Source organism: Delphinapterus leucas, chromosome 6 (genome assembly GCF_059928025.1).
Source record: "Delphinapterus leucas isolate spDelLeu-1000000601 "Yukka" chromosome 6, BTC_Dleu_Yukka2, whole genome shotgun sequence".
In the NCBI taxonomy this organism is placed as follows: domain Eukaryota; kingdom Metazoa; phylum Chordata; class Mammalia; order Artiodactyla; family Monodontidae; genus Delphinapterus; species Delphinapterus leucas.
Window position 1 is genome coordinate 54552679 of NC_143134.1, and position 21992 is coordinate 54574670.

A 21992-nucleotide genomic window follows, 5' to 3' on the forward strand; every position below is an offset into this window, starting at 1 on the left:
CAGTGAATGACAAAATTCCTGCAGAGTTTACATTTTAGAGAAAGCAGGAGGGTCAACAAAGAAGCAAACACAAATAACATACTAGAGTATGTTGGGAATGTTAAGAGCTATGGGGAAAAAAAAAGTTGAGCCAGGTAATTGTTCTCAGGAGTGCTGGGCGTGTAGAGTGAGGATTCTTGCTTTCCGTTAAAGTAGGATGGTTGGGGTTGACCCACTGAGGCATATTTTGAACAGTGATTTGAAGAAGGTGCTAGTATGAGCCACGTGGTTATCTGGGGCAAGAGTTTTCCAGGAAGAAGGGACACCAAGCAAGTACTCAAGGAGAAGGCCTGGTGTGTTGTAGGAAAAGCAAGGTTGGTGGTATGGAGCAAAGTGAGTTAGAGGGTGTTAGTAAGAGAGGAAGTCAGAGAGAGAAAGGACAGGTGCTGCTCCCATGGAAAAGGGTAGAGGCTGGAAGACCAGTTAGAAGGTTATTTCAGTATTCAGGTGAGAAATGAGAGCAGCTCAGAGCAGGGTAGAAGCAGTAGATATTGTGAGAAATAGTTTCTGGATATGTTTTGATGGTAGAGTGAATAAGGTTTTCCTGGTGTGAATGTGGGTTTTGAAGAGGCCAGGATGACTCCATGTTTTTGGTCTGAGGAACTGGATGAATGAAACTGCCAACAACTGTGCTGGGAGAGCAGATTTGGGGGAAAGATGAGAAATGGTCACCAAGGAATGAGTGAAGATACAAAATCCAAAGATTGAGATCAGGGAGAAGAGGAGGAACCAGCAAAGAAGACTGAATAGCAGCTGTTGAGGTAGAAGAAAAACCGAGTGTGGTGTCTTTGGAAGCTACATGAAGAAAGTTTATTAAAGAGCAGGAAGGGATAAAATGTATCAATGCTGCTGACAGGAGAAGGGTGAAGTCTGAGAATTGACCAATAGCTTTAATACAAGTGACCTTGAGTATAATTTTTGTGGTATTGGAAGTGAGATGCTGGCAAAATTTGATTTGGAGTGGGCTGAAGAAACAATGAAGATGGGACTTCCCTGATGGCAAAGTGGTTAAGAATCCACCTGCCAATGCAGGGGACATGGGTTCGATCCCTGGTCTGGGAAGATCCCACATGCTGCAAATCAACTAAGCCTGTGCACCTAGAGCCCATGCTCTGGAACAAGAGAAGCCCGTGCGCCACAACAAAGACTAGCTCCCACTCGCCACAACTAGAGAAAGCCTGTGTGCAGCAACGAAGACATAATGCAGCCAAAAATAAATAATAAATTTATTTTTTAAAGAAAGAATGAAGATGAATTGGAGGCAGTGAAAATAGATAGCTCTTCAAGAGGTTATATTTCAATGAAAGTCAAAGCATTAAGACAAATAGTAGAGAGAATTGTGGTCAAGAAGTATTTTTTTAATAGCAGAAATAACAGCATATTTGTGCATTGAGATGCAGTGATCCAGTAATGCGGGGCAGTTTGATTATGGAGAAAGGGGCAAGTGCCAGAGTGATGTCTTTGACTAGGTGAGAGTTACAAGATCTAGTAAGTGGATGAGCAGGGAAAAACATCTATGATAGCAGTTTTCAAAGTGTGGTCACCTGGAACTTATTAGAAATGTAAATTATTAGGCCCTATCCCAGACCTCTTGAATCAGAAACTCTGAAGCCCTATTTTATACCTACACCACTCACAAAAATTAAATTGAAATGAATTAAAGACCTAAATGTAAGACCTGAAACCACAAACCTCCTAGAAGAAAACACAGGAAAGACATTTGTTGACATGGGTCTTGGCAATGATTTTTTGGATATGACAGTTAAAGCACAAACAACAAAATGAACAATAAACAAGTGGGACCACATCCAAGTTAAAAGCTTCTGAAAGTCAAAAGAGACGATCAACAAAATGAAACGGTAGCTTACAGAATGGCAGAAAATATTTGCAAATCATGTATCTGATAAGGGGTTAACATTCAAAATATATAAAAACCCGTACAACTGAATAGCAAATAATAATAATCATCATCATCTCACTGAAAAATTGGCAACAGACCTGAACAGACATTTTCCCAAGATATTCAGATGACCAAAAGGTACATGAAAAGGTCCTCAACATTAGGGCAGTGCAAAGCCACAATGAGATAACACATCAGGCTTGTCAGAATGGCTATCAGAAAAAAAAAAAAGAGATAAGAAACGCTGGCAAGGATGTGGAGAGAAGAGAACCTTTGTGCAAGGTTGGTGGGAATGTAAATTGGTATAGCCACTATGAAAAACAGTATGGAGGTTCTCAAAAAAATTAAACAAAATCACCATGTTGAAGAGATATCTGCACCCCCATGTTCATTGCAGTATTATTCATAACAGCCAAGACATGGAAACAAACTATGTACCCATTGATGGATGAATAAAGAAAATGTGGTATGTTTATAAACAGTGGAATATGGTACAGCCATAAAGAGAAGGAAATCCTGCCATTTGTAACAACACTGATGGACCTTGAGGGCATTATGGTAAGTGAAATAAGTCAGATAGAGAAAGACAAATACTATTCATCTCATTTATATGTGGAATCTAAAATAAAACAGAACACTAAACTCATAGAAACAGATATCGGATTTGTGGTTGCCAGAGGCAGGAGGTGGAGGGTAGGGGAATTAGGTGGAGGTGGTTAAATGTACAAACTTCCAGTTATAAGTTAGTACCAGGGATGTAATGTACAATATGATGACTATAGTTAATAACGCTTTATGGTATATTTGAAAGATGCTAAGGGAGCAGATCCTAAAAGTTCCCATCACAAGGAAAAACATTTTTTTTCTGTAACTGTATGAGGTGATGGATGTTAACTAATCAGTTTGCAATATATACATATGTCATTATGCTATCTTAAACTTACAATATTGAATGTCAATTATATCTCAATAACACTGGAAAAGAAAAAGAACTAAAGATGTTCAGGCAAAATGTGTCTTGGAAGGACAGGCTGTCATCCAATATTAGAATTGTGTTGTGTGGAAGAGATTAGATGGCTCCCTAGTAGTTCCAGAGAGGGACAAATGAAAGTTACAGGTAGATTAACTTCAATTCAAAATTTAAGAAAAAGAATTCTTTCTAACCATCCCCTGTCCACCAGTGGAATGGGTTATGTTGGGAGCAGCAATCAACAAGCTCAGCAGAGGCTGGAAGATGCAAAACACAGAAAGGGGGACTGAGACACCAGTACTGAAATGTGTGCACAATTTCAAGATGGCTACAAACCTCAGATTACTATGTCCCAGACTGATGACTTCTAAAAAAGAAACTCTAGGGTGGGATCATGCAGTCTGGCTTAAGAAGTCCTCCAGGTGCTGCTAATATGTGTATTGTCAGAAAAGACAATAGAGGGGGAAAGAGCTTGGGGGAGGGTAATGGGGGTATGCCTGGAAGTTGTCTGCTGATGCTTCAGTTTTGTCAGTGAAGAGAGAACTGAAGTCACTTGCTGAAAGTGAAGACAGAGGAGGAGGTGTATGAAGAGCTGATGGAGGTTTTATGTAGGAAAAATAGGATCAGATTTTCACTTACGCAGATATTCACTGATCTTGTGCTAAGTACAAGGAACAAAGGATCCCATAATAAGTAAAAAAAGATGTTTCCTGCTTTTATGGAGGCTTATCAGTAGTGAGAGAGGTTAGTCCAGAACTGAACAGCCCTTTAAATATTTGAAATGCTCACATAAGATTTTCTCTTAAATAGTTAGACATATTCAGTCCCTTTAACCATTATGTACGTGGCATGGTATTCCCAGTTCCCATACGCTTCTTTCGGTGCTTTTCAGGTGGTCAGAGTTCCCCTGAAAGTGTTGTGCCCAGAAGTAGACACACTGTCTCGGACATGACCTCGCAGAATTCAATGTCAGGTTAAAGAGGTTATTTTATATAAACTGCTATAGAGCAAGGCCTCCCCTATTCTCCATGCCTCAAAATGAATAAACCAAGAGTAGATAAGATGCCTATGGTAAAAAGTCCAAAGAGTACAGAAAGGTACGAGGTAGACAGTAGGTCCCTTGGCTGGTACCTCAGAGGTTATCACTCAGCTTCTTTCCAGAAACTCTGTGGACATAAAGCATAAATATGCTATCCACACACCCACACAAACTGCATTATTTTACTTTACATATTTCTCTGGTTTCCACTTTTATCACCGACATTGTTTTATACTGGCACATAAAGATGTTATTTATTTGAATTAATGTACCTTATTTAGACACCCCCCCCCGCCCCGCCCCACCCCACCCCACTGAGAATTTTAGCCGTTCTTAAGCTTTGGCCTATTATGAACAACTCCAGGATGCACTGAGGCTAATTTGCGAAGTATTTTCAGGTCTCAAATGTAAGCCTTCTCCACTCTTTTTGGTTAACACTGAATATGAACTGTTCTGGTTATCTAATTGTCAAAATCATGAACAACAATGCAGAACAAAAATAAGCAGCTCACAATGCCAATACACATTTCTAAATAGATGCAGATGTACTAATTAGTAACTCAGCACTCTTCCAAGGGGCTAAGTCACTAAGCTAGAACTTTTCCATTATGCCCATAATCCACTGGGGAAACTTCGAAATGCTCAAAACTGATCACAGTGTTCACTTATTTTTGTAGCTAAGAAAAGGAGTGAAGAATCATAGAAGTGGAAGTGTTCTGGGAAGAAATGGTCAGCAAAGTCCTCAAGAATGAGGTAGGAGGAAAATTATATTATTGGCTTTGTTTAAGGAGTGAATGATGGGTAACAAAACAAGAGTACCATGTACTCCATTTGAGAAGTCTAAAAATGAGGCTGCAAGAAAAGGCTACTGGATCGAGAAAAGAACTTCTTTAACTTGGAGAGCACTGTACTTTGGGAAGGCAACAAGAAAAATGCCCACATTTTGGCCTTGACATCCTCAGACACCTACCAAAAATGAAGGAAAGTAAGGCATAGCATATATTACAGGGTAGTGAAAACAATCATGGGGTATAGAGCCAGAGAACCTTAGGTTCAGACCCATCAGTTCCTCTGTGGCTCCCTCATATGCAGAGTTGAAACCACTGCATCTGAGAATCCAAGAGCCATACTCACATATAACCCAGACAGCTTAGTATTAATGCTGAAGGGTGGGTAACTAGTTTATTGTTTACAATTAGCAGCTTATTATCTTGAAGACAGTTTCTTAGACACAAACACATTCATTCTACAATCTCTTTAAACAGACGAGATACATCACTAAAGGACCCAGTAACAGACCACAGTGAGGAGGAGTAATTTTGAGGGAAGTATGATCTCCCTGTGATAAGAAAACAAACCACATTCCTAAAAAATTGACAATAAAAAACAATAAGAAGCTTCCATTTTCTTTATTAAAAAACAAAAATCACCAACTCATGGAAAATAATTCATCAAATCATAAAAAGGAATAGAAACAAAAAATCAAATGTCAATTTAAAGAATATCAGACACACTATAATGTGTATATACAGTCTCTTAAATAATTTAAGATTAGCTCCATATTAAACACCCAGCTTTTCTCACATTGTTGCAAACCCAAGTATTGTTCTGACTATACAGTCATTAATTATCTTTTTTAACAAAAATAAAGATTGAACTCAAACAGAACTCCTCTTAGTATTGCCATTTTAACTTTTGCTGCATTACCAGAAAGTGTGTTTTCAAGAACTGGATCTTTCTAAGCCCATTTTTATTTTATTTTTTTTAGTTTTTATTTTATTTATTTATTTTTTTTTGCGGTACGCGGGCCTCTCACTGTTGTGGCCTCTCCCATTGCGGAGCACAGGCTCCGGACGCGCAGGCTCAGCGGCCATGGCTCACGGGCCCAGCCGCTCCGCGGCACGTGGGATCTTCCCAGACCGAGGCACGAACCCGTGTCCCCTGCATCAGCAGGCAGACTCTCAACCACTGCGCCACCAGGGAAGCCCCCATTTTTATTTTTAAAACTTCACTATTTGATTATATTCATTGTAGAAAAATGTGAAGATATGGAAAAATACAAAGAAAATTAAAAATTTATCCAGTATCCCTCCCCCCAAATATAATAACAAAAGAGTATATATCTTTCTATTCTTTGTACATATTTAAAACAAAATTAGTACTGTAAAATGCTTATATATCCCCATTTCATATTATACAGCAACAATTTCCTTAGTACGTTAAATATTATGTGAAACCATGATGTTCAGTTGGCTGCTTCACAATCTAATTAGAGCTTAACCATGATTACCTCCAGTTGTTGGATATTCAGATTGTTTTGAATATCTGCTATTAAAACTATGTTCTACATCCTTCTTTATACATAATTATTTGTATGTATCTCTGATAATTTCTTAAAGATAAATTCCTAGGAGTAAAGTAACCAGTACAAAGGGTATTTTTTAAGCCTTGTGATACATTTTACCAAAATGCCCTCCAAAAAGATTATACCAATTCACAGTCACATCAATAAATAGTCTAAGAGCTATTTCTTCACATTCCTTGGCAACATAGGAATGTTACTGCTTACCTTTACTGTTACAAATTTGGGGGAATGGTGAAAGGTGTCTTCTTTTTTTCTAATGTGTAAATATTTCCCCAGGTTTTCTGGTTATTTGCTTTCCTTCTGTTATCTGAAGCAGTCCAAGTCTTTTAGAAGGCATCTCTGATGTGAGCAATGTCTTGTCTTATCACTTGTTCTTCCTTAGGGGGCAAGGGCACAGAAGCTGCATATCTCTTCTGTGTTTTCTCAAGCAGGAATTCCCCAAATGATTGGAGTTAGAAGGTTACCTTGTCTTCTGGGCAGCCATGCTATTTTAATGTCTTGGTAACATAACAGAAAACTGGGCCATTTTCTGAAAGAAAGCAGGCACAAATTATGGGACTTTGAGTGTAACTCCTAACTTTTAGTTCTTCATTCTTCTTTCATGTAAGGTGAGGTTCAGAATGTTTATCTCAGAGGACTGTTCTGATTCTCACTTATCTCCATCCGCCTTCACATCCACTAGGACATATTTTATACACCAACCTCTAGCCTGGATTGTTGTTTATGCAACCTCCATCATTTGCCTTATTCCACTGCAAAACGTCATTGAAATTTCTACGTTAGTATCACCAAATAGAATCAGAGCTTCTTCATTACAGCGTCTTACATATCTTGACATATAGTGGGTGCTCACTAAGTGTAGTGAATTAATGATACACACTTCAGTGCTGAGAGAGCTGAAAATACTGCCCTGGAATAAGGGATTATTAGTATGGTGTTCCTTAATGCTACAGAATGGAGGCCATGATTCTTAATTTTGTCTAGAGCAGCAATTCTTCATTTTCTCTTTTCTACACATATTGACCCTCTTAAAAAATGCATACATACAGAAACACACAATTTTACACACACTTTCAGAAGCGTCACAGAAAGAACACCAATTTCTACTATCCATACATCTTTACTTAAAAATGCAGCTGAAGAAAAAAAAAAAAAGGAAAAAAAAAAAAGGAGAAAAAAAAATGCAGCTGAAATAATAAATTTATTGCTTGACAAATTATCTTTAAGTTCAAGGGACTATGGTCAAAATGGGGTCAGAAACCTAAAAAAAAAAACGAAAAAAAACAAACCCAAAACACACCATCCCATCTTGCAGGTTATACCCTCAGCAGCAGCAAAAGTAGAGTCATTTCCTGCCAATCAACAGTGTGTTTATTTAGACAAGCCAAAGTCATGCTGCTCTATCACATTACACTCATTATGTTTAGCTAAATGTAACTGTTTCTAGTTTAAAGTGACATTCTCCAATTCTTAGAATTTGTTTTCTGTTCCCCTTTTCTTTATCCTTATAATAAGGGCTGCCTGTATTTCAATTATGATGAAATACTTCATGGGGGGAAGGGCCTAACATTTACTCATTAAAGAACATTTATCTCCTGGGTATATAGGCTGAAACCAATGGATGTGTTTCCTGCTCCTTATGGATTTAAAGTCTAGTAGGGAAGACAGATTACAAATGTCAATATTCCTGACTTTGCCAGTCCTCAAGGCTGAGAGGCATATTATTACAGTGGTGTGCTGGAGCCTGCTTGTACCAGCTTGTAAAAACCTGATTATGTACATCACTTCCCAGCTTACCAGTGGCTTCATGTTAGTAGCTTGAAGTCGGCCGTGCAAGAGCATTTATACCACAGCAATGAGCAAACACTACAAATCTTGGCACCTCCATGCCCAGCAATTGGCAATCATTTACTACCACATAGTGTCCTTGTCACACTAAAACAGTGGCTCTCATTCCAGGGCTCCTTGGTAGTAATTCAGGTAGAGAGGGCTTTTATCAACTTTTCGAATCCTCTCTCAACTACTTTTCTTAAGACCTAAAAGTACAGATGTGTTCTAGGAGACCTTAGGATATACTGGCTACTAGGTGAATGTAACATCTGATCAATTTCAGGCAACTTCTTATCCAAGGTGGTTAATCAAGAGAGTCTCAAGATGTCCAGATAAAAACCACACATCTCTGAGCTCAGCAGTCAGTTCAAATTATATTCTGGGAATTAATACTAGAATTGAAGAGCTACCAATCTGCAACCCATCACTTGTTTATCATTAATTACTATCTTAGTTTGACGCAGCATTAACTGTTAAGTAGACATTCCCTGGCACCATTTCAGTATTGCTGTTGTCAGTGTTTTGGCTTTAAAGGCTGCCAACAGTTTGCATGGATCTGCCAAAGAGAAAACGGCCTTGTCTGCAGTGTAATCCATGTACAGAGCAAATATTACCGATCTTCTGAAGTAAAACTTAGGGATATACTGCAAAGCAGGACAATGTTAAGAACCTGGTAGACTAGATAATAAAACTCTCCCCACCTTAACTTCCAGTGCTCTTGCATTACCAGCCAAAATGTATATCTATTCCATTTATGGTTAGTAGTAGTAAATAGCATGAAAACTTGTAGAAAACATCTAGTCTAGTATAAAATACATAAGAAGATGGACCAAGGGTGAAATGCAAATTAAGAGAAAAAGGCAGCTGAGGGTCTATGGAAGTGTCTGCTTACAGATGGCTGAGGATACTTACCCTAATGTTATGGAGGGTTTCTGACCATTCCATGGATCCTACCTGAGGTATGGTAGTGAGAAGTAAACTTTTGGCTTTATTGGCATTTTCTTTCAGGGTCTTTAAGACCCGGTCCACAGAAACCTAGAGAAACAACAACATGGGATGTTAACAGCAATTTAAAATTCCACTGCTTTTCACAGAACATTTTCTTGAGTTCCTACCTGATCTGTTAAAGTCAGTTTACCCCATTTTCAATCCCCTGAGCGCAAGCTCTGCATGTATCAGGGAGAGCTCTTGGAGAAACCCAATGACATCTCTGAAAAGCACTACTGGTTTTCAGTATGGCATCCAAGAAAGTTTCTCAGATATATAATGTGTTAGCATGGCCTAAAAAGATTGTGGCTCTTCTCATGTCCATAGAATGGATTCCAGTTTTAAAAACTGTTGCTATACTGGATAAATCAGAAGATAAGCACATTTCTCTTTAGAGAAGTCTTCCAGCTAATAAAGAAAAATGATGGAATCAAAGCATCAACCATTTTACAGTCCCAGTGAATTAATGGATGGGCTGTTAACATCACAGAAAACCCAAACCAAACAAAGAAACAGTCCACTTTAATGAGCTTCCTTGTGGATTATGATGACCGAATATGATCAAATCTCTAGATCCTACTGCAAATTTACAGAAAATAACAGAGCACTGAGAAATTGGATAAACCACCCTAAGGAGATGATTTCACCAATTTGGATGGTGGGAAACTCTACAGGACAAATGACCTGGTTTCTTTAAAAAATACCTGGAAGAAAAAAATCACTTATGCTATTTGAGATAACTAGAAAATTGAACTTTGCCTGGATGTATTAAGCAATTATTGTTGGAATGCGATAACGGTAATGTGGTTATGTTAAATGTTTCCTAAAATGTTTATGGATAAAATTATGGATCAGAGTATAGATGAAATATGATTGGCCTTAAGTTGTTATGTTTATGATTGAAGCTGGATGTTGGATTCTTGGACGTTCATTACCATTGTCTGTTTCTGAGTAAAGTTGTTTCATAAGAAAGCTGAAAAAAGTTAAGTGTAAAACAGATGATCAGAAAGAGTACTTGTCATGTTTCACTATGCTTAGAAGAAACCCAAGATTCAGGGGCAGGGCACAATGATTACACCTTTCTGTTTCCTGAAGTATCAAGTCCAGACCCCTCCCACAACATTGAGATGTGTTTAGAACAAAATGATGAGCACTGTAGCAGAGGGGAGTCCCATCACTGTGCGAGGGGATCACAGCACAAGGTGGTGACCAGCTAGCTGGGTGCCTGGCCAGCTATGAATCTTCAAATGCAGGGTCATGAAGCATCCAAGAGATTTACCTTGTATTTTACTCTTTTCCTCACACTTCGTGACTAATATAGATTCTGATCTCCTTTTTCTCTTTGTTTCTGCTGTTGTTCTTCACCCAAAATGTCCTTTCTACTAACTTCCTCACAATAAATTCTAACCTTCTGTTCAACATCCAGCTTAAATCTCAGAGAAGTTTTCTTCAGAAACTATCCCCCTCCCCCATTCCATCACACCTACCATCTGATGACCACCCTCTCAGGAGCCAGCACTATACTAGATGCTCTACATTTATCATATGGCTTAATTCTCCTAATAATCTAATCTCCTAATAAATCTCCTAATAACCTGCAAGGTCAGAAATGTAACTACACAACCCCCACCCATGCGAACAGGTTAAATAACTCAACCAGTATTACAAGTAAAAAGAACAGGAATTTGAAGAAGGGTTTAGGCAACTCTAAAACCTTTTTGCCATGCCAGGCTACACATCTGGTTTAAAGCACAATGACACACATGGCTGACTGAGATGATGCCATCTTTGTCTATGTTTTCCTGGTGGCATTTAATATTATTTGCTTTCGTGCCTTACCACTTACAAAGAGCTTAGGTTTTTTTTTTTTTTTTTTTTGCTTTTAACTGAAGTAGCTCCAACTGACTGTTTTCCAAACCTCATGTGGGCTACTAAACGAAAGTACCATTCGCTCTGCATGGGGGACAAATGTTACTAGACCGAGCAGAAAGCCACAGGCAGGAAGTAATCTGCTCTTGCGGAGTGGCAGAGGCTGGAGTCTCCTATTAATTGGAAGCAGCTTCTCAACATCATGAGGCTGAGCTGTCCCTTAGGTGACCAAAGCTGCCAAGTCAGAGACTTTGTTGAGTCAGGATTTGCAAATCTCTTACATAACAAACATCCTAGTTGTCAGCAACAGTTTACTACACTGCAGAGTCAGGATAAGACATTCATGCAAAGAATCTGTGTTCATCTATGACCCAAAATCCATACCCACGGATGGACAGGCAGCTAGAATATCTTACTCCATTTTACATGAAATTGGATGGTGAAACAAGCAGCCTGAGATGGTGGTAAGGTCCCTTTGGAGAAGATGTCACCTTCCCTAAGTGTGTTCAGAACTGCCACACCAGCACTTCTTCCTTCAAAATTTCTTGGCTGTAGTTTTATCACTTTCTCTTTTTAAAATGAGATAAATGACAAGACAAATGATCTGGTTTTTGAAATTGGATGGTGAAACAAGCAGCCTGAGATGGTGGTAAGGTCCCTTTGGAGAAGATGTCACCTTCCCTAAGTGTGTTCAGAACTGCCACACCAGCACTTCTTCCTTCAAAATTTCTTGGCTGTAGTTTTATCACTTTCTCTTTTTAAAATGAGATAAATGACAAGACAAATGATCTGGTTTTTTCAAGTAAGATGCAAGGAATGAAAAGGGAGGAGAATATTACAGTAAAAGATTTAAGAGGCATATCGTTCAAATGCAATGTGTGGATTATAAGGGATCCTGATTTGAACAGTTAAAAATTATAAAACGAGGGAAAATGTGACAAATCTGGACATTTGATTATATTAAGGAATTAATATCAATATTTTTTCATACAACAATGGTGTGGTTTTAAAAAATTATTTTAAAAGAGAGGCCTTTTAGAAAAATTTACTTCAAAATAATTAGGGTAGGGGAGAGAAAAGTGGGTAGGGGCATATAAATAAAACAAGATTTGACATGGCTGATAACTGTGGAAAGCTCAGTGATGGTAACTGGGGGTTCATTATACTAGACTCTACTTTTGTAGATGTTCAAAGTTTTCCACAAAGAAAATATTTGTTTTGGAAGCCTGACCTCAGTGGCCCAGTGTCCTCAAATACCAGCTGGATCTTGCTGTCTTTCCTGCCAAAAACCCTCATTGACCTCCCATCTGAAATCCTTACACAGCCTACGTGGCCCTGCCTCCCTCTTCTCCCTCCTCTCCTCTCCACTCAACTCAGGCACGGCCATCTTTCCCATCACACTTAAACCAGGAAGCCTTCCTGGATTTCAAGTATTTGGTTGGGCCAATTTGATATGTACTTCTGTACCTTATCACACTATTTCTTTATAACCCTGAGCCTTCTCACATTGGTTTGCTTGGCCTCTGCCCAGCCCCACAAAACCCAGAATGTTGGCTCCTTATGGACTTGTCTGTCTGCTATCATATTATTTTACCAAGCACAGTACCCAGCCAAGGTAGGTGAGACAAACAGGAATACAGACAGACATGAATACAGAGTCCTTTTACCAGGAAGAGGTACGTAATAGCAGGGTTTTCACCCTACATAATAAACAGTAGCACAGCATACAGAACTTATAACCAAGTCTTTATCCTTAAAGTAAGGGCCAAGTCTCAATATAATTCCCAACACACCTACATGTTTACAATGTACTGTTCCCCTGTTGATCCTTGGATAAAAGTGTCTTTTTATTCTCTATGAAGATTTCTGTTCTTCCAGTGGGAACTACAGAAAAAATCTGTTAATACCTAATGACAGTGTATAAAAAGCTGACTTTAAAACCTGGTAGAATGGCACTTTCTGGAACTAATGTAATATAAACAAAGAGTTAAGACACTCTCTTACTGGCTCACACAGCACGTGGAAACCCAGGCCATACAAGTTCCAAAGAGAATTTCACTTACCACTTCCTCATGCTCCTTCCAGCAATCATAATCTGTTGCCATGGCGATACTTGCGTAGCAAATTCCAGCCTCCTTAGCAAGAATCACCTCTGGAACTGTGGTCATGTTGATAACATCCGCACCCCAGGTTTGGAACATGACACTTTCTGCCCGGGAGCTAAAACGAGGTCCCTCAATTGTGATCATTGTCCCTTTTGAGTGGCACCGGAGTCCTAGCTTCTTAGCGGTCTCTATGAGGACCTAGAATGCAAAGAACCAAACTCAAAACACACGAACATACAAACAGAAGTTCAGCTTAATTTATTTTTCCTCTGATTCTTTAAAAGATTGTTACTATAAATACCTAGTACCTGTAGGCCCTCAAAGAGAACCTAGGAAATCACAGAAGGGTGTTTCCTAGACCCTTACCCTTACATAGTGCTCTGTCCTGCCCCAGCCCCTAGCTCACAGCTACAAGAGCAAACAGTGAGGTTTTCCTACACACCAGGCATTTGTTTACATGCTTTAATCTCACTTCTTAACAACTTTAAGAGACTATCATGGATTGTGAATGGGGGCTTGAGCCTGAGCTCTTAACCTCCAAGGCTACACTAAGGTGCCTTCCTCATTCACATCTCAGAGATGTACAGAGTGAACTGTTTTCAAGCTCCTGAGAAACTCATTCTCACTGGTCTTTTATACAAAACCTGAGGGCTTTTGTGAAAGCTTTTTGGGGGTAGAAAGTGATTTCATAATCTCTTTTGCCTATTGCCTCTCTAAAGACATACAGTAAAAAACAGAATGGGGCTGTGCTGATTTCTTCTATCCAGAGATAAACTTATCTTGGCATCCCTTTAGAGGCAAGGTCACATATGAGTTTAGAAACATTATTTAAAAGTTTGATCACATTTTTAGTGTCTAATAATGTATGTCTAATCTAATTTCATTATTTTCTTAGCCTGTGCTTCAACATTCCTTTTTAATTAAAAAAAAAAATTAGTCTTTTAAACTTAACTGTTAAAGCACTGCCAAGAATTCACTTACCCTTATGTACGTCCTAGTTTTTTCATCTGTAAAATGGGAATAATAATATTATATAACTCAGAGATACTGAGAAGTTTTGTTTTTTTTTTTTTAAGAATTTATTTATTTATTTATTTATTGGCTGTTTTGGGTCTTCGTTGCTGCATGTGGGCTTTCTCTAGTTGCAGCCAGCGGGGGCTTATCTTTGTTACGGTGCGTGGGCTTCTCATTGCAGTGGCTTCTCTTGTTGCGGAGGATGGGCTCTAGGCGCGGGGGCTTCAGTAGTTGTGGCTCGCAGGCTCAGTAGTTGTGGCACACAGGCTTAGTTGCTCCGCAGCATATGGGATCTTCCCAGACCAGGGCTCGAACCTGTGTGCCCTGCACTGGCAGGCGGATTCTTAACCACTGTGCCACCAGGGAAGCCCCGATACTGTGAATATTAAATGAGCTAAGGAATATATATAGCAAGGAATCTAAATGCTTAACTGGTCTTCTAATTATTAACACTGGCAGCTTCTACACATTTCCCAAATAATTTGTCAAGTTTCCTATGATACCATATATAAGATGGAGTGACTCAAAGTCAATAGAAGGCTCCAATCTAGGCCAAAGTCTTGCCTGCACATGTCTGAACCACATAAGCAAATTAACCTATTTCCTTAAAAATAACACATTATGCTATGGCAAGACGAGAAAGAATTTTAACAAGAGCTTCGGCAACTCCAAATTTAGAACGATGACAAGCCCTAGATGACTAGCTGATGCTACATCATGTTTATTTATCCTATACATGCTGAAAATAAGGTTCTGCTAAATAAAAACTTTTCCTTAAGGAGTATAGGTATAAATACAAGGGCTTATTAAATCACTCTTTCCCCTGCTGTCCCCCCCCTCCACTTTCAAAATTAAGATATAACCAGCCCAGTCCTGTCTTCATTAAATGTCTTTAAAAATCCCAAATAACTGAGCTGTATGTCTCGGCCAAACTTCAGAGTGCTTCTAGAGATGTGTGAAGGAAGATCACAACTATCGCAGGCCAGTGGCAATGTGCCTTGTACGTCTTCACCATCACCCTGGGTGGTGGGTGCCACGATGGGGAGGAGGAAGTAGAGGCTTATCGGCCTGGGTGGGCCAGCCAGTGACAGACCCTGGGCCCTTGCCACCTGGGCAAGTACTCTGCACTCCCACACAAACAGATAACGCCACTGTAAGGTGCCAGAAATATAAACTACAGGCTGAGAGGTCTCTTTACTGTGTCAGGACTTTAGAAGAATGTGTTTCAGATTACCTTTCGACTAGAAGTACTATTTTTGGAATAGGTAACACTTGCACATGGTACAAAAATGTAAACAGTACAAAAGGATATTATTCTGTGACAAGTATTTCTTCTACCTGTGTACTAGCGACCCAGTTTCCCCATGGGAAACCACTGTTACCAGTTCTCCGGTCAACTTTCCAGAAACACTCTATCTGCATATAAATATTTTCATATTTATCTCTTTTATATACATATATTTCAACACAAGTGGTAAGATATAGTACAACCATAGTGTACCTTGCTTGCCACTTGACAATCTGTCATCGGTACACGAAAGGACAAAATGATGTTGAAAGTTAAAGTGATAATTACGAAGGGGCAACACCACCCACTCTTTACATTTTTTGGACAATATTTTAAAATCTCTTTTAGGGTATATAAGAATAAAGTAATACTCTGAAGGCCTTATTTTCCCATTTTCTTAAACTGCCCTCCCCAGCATTCTTTTAAAATCTTTATGTGAGGGTCCTTAGCTTGACTAGACTAATAATAGCTGAATTAATTCAGTCTCAAGGGAGGCCAAACTGCATTACTGGAAACTATCATCCAGCCACCACATTTACATGTGCTCTGCATACATCATTAGCACTTTTCCCTTACCCATCTCTACTCCTAGTACCCAAATCACTGGGCAGTACCTCTGATTTCCTACTAACATGCATATTCTCTCCCTAGTCTATTTCTTCCCAAGCTGCCCCCATTTTGAAGTGGACAAAAATGTTATTGCACACATCTACCTTCCTCTGGAGAGCAAATTTATTCTGTGGACAGATCTGTGTTTCAGACTTACATTGTTCTGATATATTCTGCTGATAACTACCCAGGAACATACACAGTTGATCCTTGAACAACATAGGTTTGAACTGTGCAGTCCACTCATACATGGATTTTTTCCAATAAATTCATACTACAATAGTATACCATCTGTGGTTCGCTGAATCCTTGGATGCAGAACTGCAGATAAGGAGGGCCAACTGTAAAGTTATACTCAGATTTTCAAGTGCATGGTAGGTCAGTGCCCCAACCCCTCATGTTGTTCAAGGGTCAAATATATTCTAAACTCACACTTAAAAGTTAACCTGCCCTTTTTTTTGTTTTAAAGAAGTAAAAAAGGTGCTTTCACAGAAGTCACAGAGAATCAACATGCAGTGATATATCTGAAATGGCTCCAACGCCTGGCTTTGGATTCTAGATTTCTGAGACCAGAGTGAGGTTAAGGTGCCCTAGCTCTTAACTGTAAGGAAGCTAGTTTTACATGATTATACAAGGCTGAACATATACTACTTTCCACATTCAGGTGTTAAAATCACCTGAATAATTAACATGTTTAGGTATCTGTATCGTCTAAGTTATTTTATAAAGTAGATTTTACTAGGCAGTTTGTCTCTGACAATAACTTCTGACCTACTGGGTTGCACCTGACTTTCAAATCTTGAGTTATAAGAAAAGTACCATGGATGGACTTTTGAATTGTGGTAGCCATTTTTATTCTCTGAAAGCTAAGGCTGTGATTCCTCACTTTATATCACCATTGGCTTTTGTAGGGCTGCCCCTTTAGTCCTGAGATGTTACTATAATCCTGGAGAGGAAGCTGGACAGTAACAGCCAAACTCAGCTCAAAGGCAAATGATGCCAATCTGACAATTTACAGATTATTAATAACTTAATTCATAAAAGCAGTTAACAGTCACTGGATGTCTTATAACTAACAGGCAGCACTCAAAGCACTTTATAAGTAAATAACTCTTTTATCCCTCACAGTCCTATGAGGTACATGTTATCATCACCTTATTTTACAAACGAGGAAACCAAACCCGAGGTTTTGGTCCAAAGACACACACCAATTAAGCTGAAGAGTAAAGACCTGATCATAAGAAATCTGGTTCCAGATTGTATACTCTAGACATACTATGCTACCCTAAATTATTTTAAAAGGTATCCTGACAGCAAAATCAAAACTTAGTTAAGAAAAAAAGAAAAGTAGGTTGCAACTTTGAGTGATTCATCTTACAAATGACTGAGAGTAGGGGAGACATTATTAGCAAAGGGAAACAACTCTTCATAAAACCTTGAGTAAGCAGCAAGCTAGAGAGGGGAAGAGAGACCACATGCTTGGCCAGTTAATTCTACGTCTAGATGCCACCCCAAGCCCTCATGATTTATTCTGGTGCACCTTCCAGAAATATTACGAACCTCTCTTGTTTTAGGGCAGAACGGCTCAGCCATTGGAATATGACACACTCCTCTGGCACAGGAATGATTTCCGTCATAGAAGGTCTGAAGCCTTCTGGTAGTCCTATAAAATAAAATTTAAAAGGGTAGTTTTTAAAAAGCCACCTTCCCACCCTCTGGGGGCTGGTAATCAATTGTATCTAGGTCGATATCTTGGTCCTCACTCCAGAATCAATAGTTCTGGATAAGCTGAAGGAAACTTTTTTTTTTTTTTAAAAAAAACAACAACAACAAGAAAAAGAGCTTCTGGATGGTATTTGGCTTTTTTGGCTCTGGGTTGGTGGCAACGTGCTTCCCAACAGGAATTAAAGTGTCTGTGGTCTGGTGGCTGTGATAGGATAACCACACTGAACTGTAGATGCAACTCAACTGTGGGCTCAGGAGGCCAGGTAAAACACTTAAGAAGTCAATATGAAAATTTTCCATCATCTCAGATGTAGAGGATTGTATAGTGAACCCCATATATATCACTTAGATTCAACAGTTTCCTGAATTTTGTCAAACTTGCTTCATCTGTTGCAAATCCCAGACTTTGTCACTTCACCCCTACTTCAGAAGGACCAAAATATGTGGAGTATTTTCCACGGCAATGTCATTATCACAGCTGATAAAAATGACATTAATTCCTCAGTATCACCTAATATATAGACCATGTGCAAATTTCCCTGGTGTCCTCAAAAAAAAAAAAAATCTTTTTTTAAACCGTTGCTTGATTAGTTTCATGTTCAAACACAGTCCAAACTTTGCATTTGATTGCCCTGTCACTAAATTGAGAGTAATTCCTGCCCTCTGCCCTCAACCTTATTTTTTCATGCCTTTGACCCACTGAAGAAAGCAGCCATTCATCCAGCTCCACATTTCAGAATCATTTGTCTCTTTGCTCCCTTACTTAAGCTTATGCGTCTACCCGCCAGAATTAGTTCTAAAGTCTCATGAAAGTTCTAAAGTTAACTTTCTGATAAAACATTTTTGAATCTGTAGGAGAGAGGGTAAAATTAAGCCAGTGGCAAGTCACCCAGCAACTTCTCTCTCAACGTTTTCAGAATAAAGCACTTCCTATATCCATTATATTGTTCTAAACTTGAACTCATGAGTAATATAGAAAAGAAAGTCCTCATTTCCCTAGAGAGGGGAGAGCAGGGGAGGGACACGGCAAGGGAAAACCAACAGCTGAAGGCAAATCACTTCATTTCTGCTTCCGGGGGTGGGAGGGTAGGCAACGGCATGGAGAAATATTCTGGTTCAGTTTACACAGCTGGCATGTCCACCTATCAAAGTTAACCTGTTACTTCCTCCCCATCACATATTAAACAGTGACACTAGCTGGCACCAAAGCCACCTTGCTCAGAGATCAGGCCTCAGAGATTGGGAGGAATGAAAACCCAGTCTGTGCTCCTCTCAACCCCTTATCGTATACGGGTCTTAAGGGAAAGGCTAAGTTAACCCCAAAGCAATTTCAGATGGCATTGAAGAACAGGTCAAATGACTCTTCCAGCCTATATAAACAGAGGCTTTTCTCTTTTTGTAAAACTGACTAATAAAATGGTTCCACATATTCCAGCTTTGGCTTGGTTTCAGCCTTCACTGAGTCAAGTATTAGCAAAAATCCTACTTACAACCATGATTAAGTGTGAAAACAGGGCCACAAAACCCTTCAGTGGCTATACCCCAATAGATATCTATGCAGTAACACCCCCATCTTATCTATCTCTGTCCTTCTCTATCTCCATCCCTTCTTTGCCTAATTACTCCTCTCTCTGTTTTGAACATTTACCTTAAGACATAATATGTATTAGTTATTCCTTATGTTATGCTATATACATGTGATACTAACTGCCTACAGTTTTAATTCCCTCTCAACTGGAACATTTTACATTTTTCTCTTTAAACAAAGCTCCTTAACTCCCACCTCTAAGGCTTATAGCAAACCACCATATCTTCTTGATTCTTCATTTCCCAATTACAAAATGTAGTGTTCATCCACCCATTTATAAGAGTGTTATAAGGATTAAGTGAGCCCTGATGCCTAGATATCCCACGGCAGCTCAGAACTGAGGTCTGGGCTAGAGACTGAATTGGGAGTCAGCACCAAGGAGAAGCTGTAGCTGAGAATGGGGCCTCAGAGCACCCAACCTTGCAGGAGGGGTAGCCCCGAGGAAGAAATAGGGACTTTAATACCAGTATTTCTAATAGGTTCAGGGTTATGCTGTTAAGATCGCAGGAGGGAAAGTGCCAATAAGAAACATCTCTTCACACAGACTGCCCACCTACTTGTGGTGTTCTGCATAACTCAAACAGTGACATATTCAAGGAAAAGTAATGATCTAATTTTAAATCACTATAAGTACTCCTATGCTGCATAAAATAATGAGGCATGATTATGCTGAATGAAATTCAGACCAAGAGCAATGGGGTTTGCAATCACAAGTGAAGTGACTGAAGGACACCACCCAAGTGAAATTCTAAAATGAAAATATATGTGATTTTAAGATCTCCTGTCCTCCCCCTGAGAGTTTTTAAGGAGAAGTGAGAGCTTCTGTAATGTAGCAAGAAGCAAAGGACATCCCACACGGTGGGGACTGTTACCTCATTGAGCCTGTGTTAAAGGGGGTTCCTGCCTGTTCACTCCCAATTTCCAGTCAAAAGAGCTCTTCTATAAACAAAACAGCAGTTCACTCTCAAGTGGAGTTTTCTGACAGATATGGAGAAAATATAGAAAATGTAGTTTTGTACCTGGATTTCAATCCTGTTACTGATTTTTCGTGTGGCCTTGAGCAAATTACTTAAGCTCCCTGAATTCTTTCTTCATAAGGTATTAGCAACATCCACTTACACCCTCGTTTAAAACAGGGCCGCAAAAAACCTCCGGTAGCTACATCCCAATAGGGTGATGCAATAACTCCTCCATTTATATGTCAAATGTGCGTTTGGGGATAAACAGTAATTGTTGCAAAGTGCTACTACTATTGCCCTGAGGATCAATGAGGGAACAGATGCAGCATCCGGCCCACAGTATTCACCCAGGTCACATTACCGATGGACACAGGCTTAGCAGAAGCAAGCACATGGAGGAGCTCATCAATGGAAGACACTTGCAGATTTTTCTTGAGGGCAGAAACTAGGTGTGCAGCCGTGCCTAGGTGAGCACCTTTCCCTGATAAAGGGGGCCCTTAATGAGATCTCTTCTTCCTCCCATCAAGAGATAGAACTGGAATCTCTTCCTGGGCCACAGGAAAAAAATTAGCCTTAGACAACATCAGACTGGCTGGATCCATTGGGAAGCTGTGTTTTAGGCTGTGGGTGAGAAGAACAGGAAGGATCACACACCTTCCAGAAGCAGCCTAGACCAAGGATGAGAGTTTAGGGGTGGCGGCTCTGTCCTACCAAGCTATGAAAGTGGCATGTGGCAGCAAACAAAATAATGCCCCCCTACACCCCTGAATATCCACACCCTAATGCCCAGAACATATGAATATGTTACCTTACATGGCAGAGGGGAACAGAGGTTGCAGGTGGAATTAAGACTGCTAACCAGCTGGACTTAGAAAGATTATCCTGGATTAACCAGGTAGGCCCAGTATAATCACAGGAGTCCTGACATGTGGAAGAAGGCAGAAGAGTCAGTACTAGTGATGAAAATGACTTGACCCGCCATTGCTGGCTTTGAAGATGGAAGGGGGCCAGGAGCCAAGGAATGAAGGTGGCAAAGAGCAAGGAAAGGGATTCTCCCGAGCCTCCAGAAAGGAATGCAGCCCTTGATTTTAGCCTACTGAGACCCATGTTAGACTCCTAATCTGCAGAACTAGATAATAAATTTGTGTTGTTTAAGCAACTAAGTTTGTGGTAACTTGTTACAGCAGCAATAGGAAGCTAATACATGTGCTCATATGGTTTAACACAGTTAACGCAATGCAACTCTACCCCTAACTCTTGCTTCAATTGCTGAAGCCTCCTAGCGAGGCAAAGGGACTGCTAATTTCACCCCCCTCTCCACCATCAGCCTGGGATATATATCCACTGGAAGTAGACTTCAGGGAGTGCCCAGCTGACTGGCTTTACTGCTCCCTGGCTGGCTGTGTGCCTCCAGGAGAGAGTCACTCTGACCTGTGTTCACCTTATCAGTCTTCTCATATTTTAAATGGGGAAGTATGAAGGGTAAATACTGTGTGAAGACTGAATAAGAACACATGAATCAAGTGCTCAGCCCGAGTAACTACTGCTGGTAGAAAATCTGCTTCTGTACTTCTCGTCTGCCAACTTCAGAGCAGACGTACTCGGGTCTCAAGTCAAGGGTACCCCCAAAACGGGGCTATGTGATGAGAAAAGTTAGCAAAACAAACAACAAACTGCGTATGGAAGAGTGAAGAAGACAAAATGA

The 21992-nt window shown here is 39.8% G+C and overlaps 1 protein-coding gene across 1 annotated transcript in view; it reads right to left on the minus strand.

Moving 5' to 3' along the window:
• Positions 1 to 5341: 5341 nt before the first annotated feature.
• The window catches only part of MTAP (methylthioadenosine phosphorylase), a 38921-nt gene continuing 22270 nt past the window's right edge, over positions 5342 to 21992 (minus strand). Inside the window, exons 5-8 of the mRNA XM_022551559.3 lie at positions 17576 to 17678; positions 13063 to 13302; positions 9056 to 9178; positions 5342 to 6842 (exon numbers count right to left, since the gene is read on the minus strand). Coding sequence (XP_022407267.1) covers positions 6804 to 6842; positions 9056 to 9178; positions 13063 to 13302; positions 17576 to 17678 — 505 coding nt within the window. The 3' untranslated portion in view covers positions 5342 to 6803. The remainder of the gene's footprint in view (positions 6843 to 9055; positions 9179 to 13062; positions 13303 to 17575; positions 17679 to 21992) is intronic.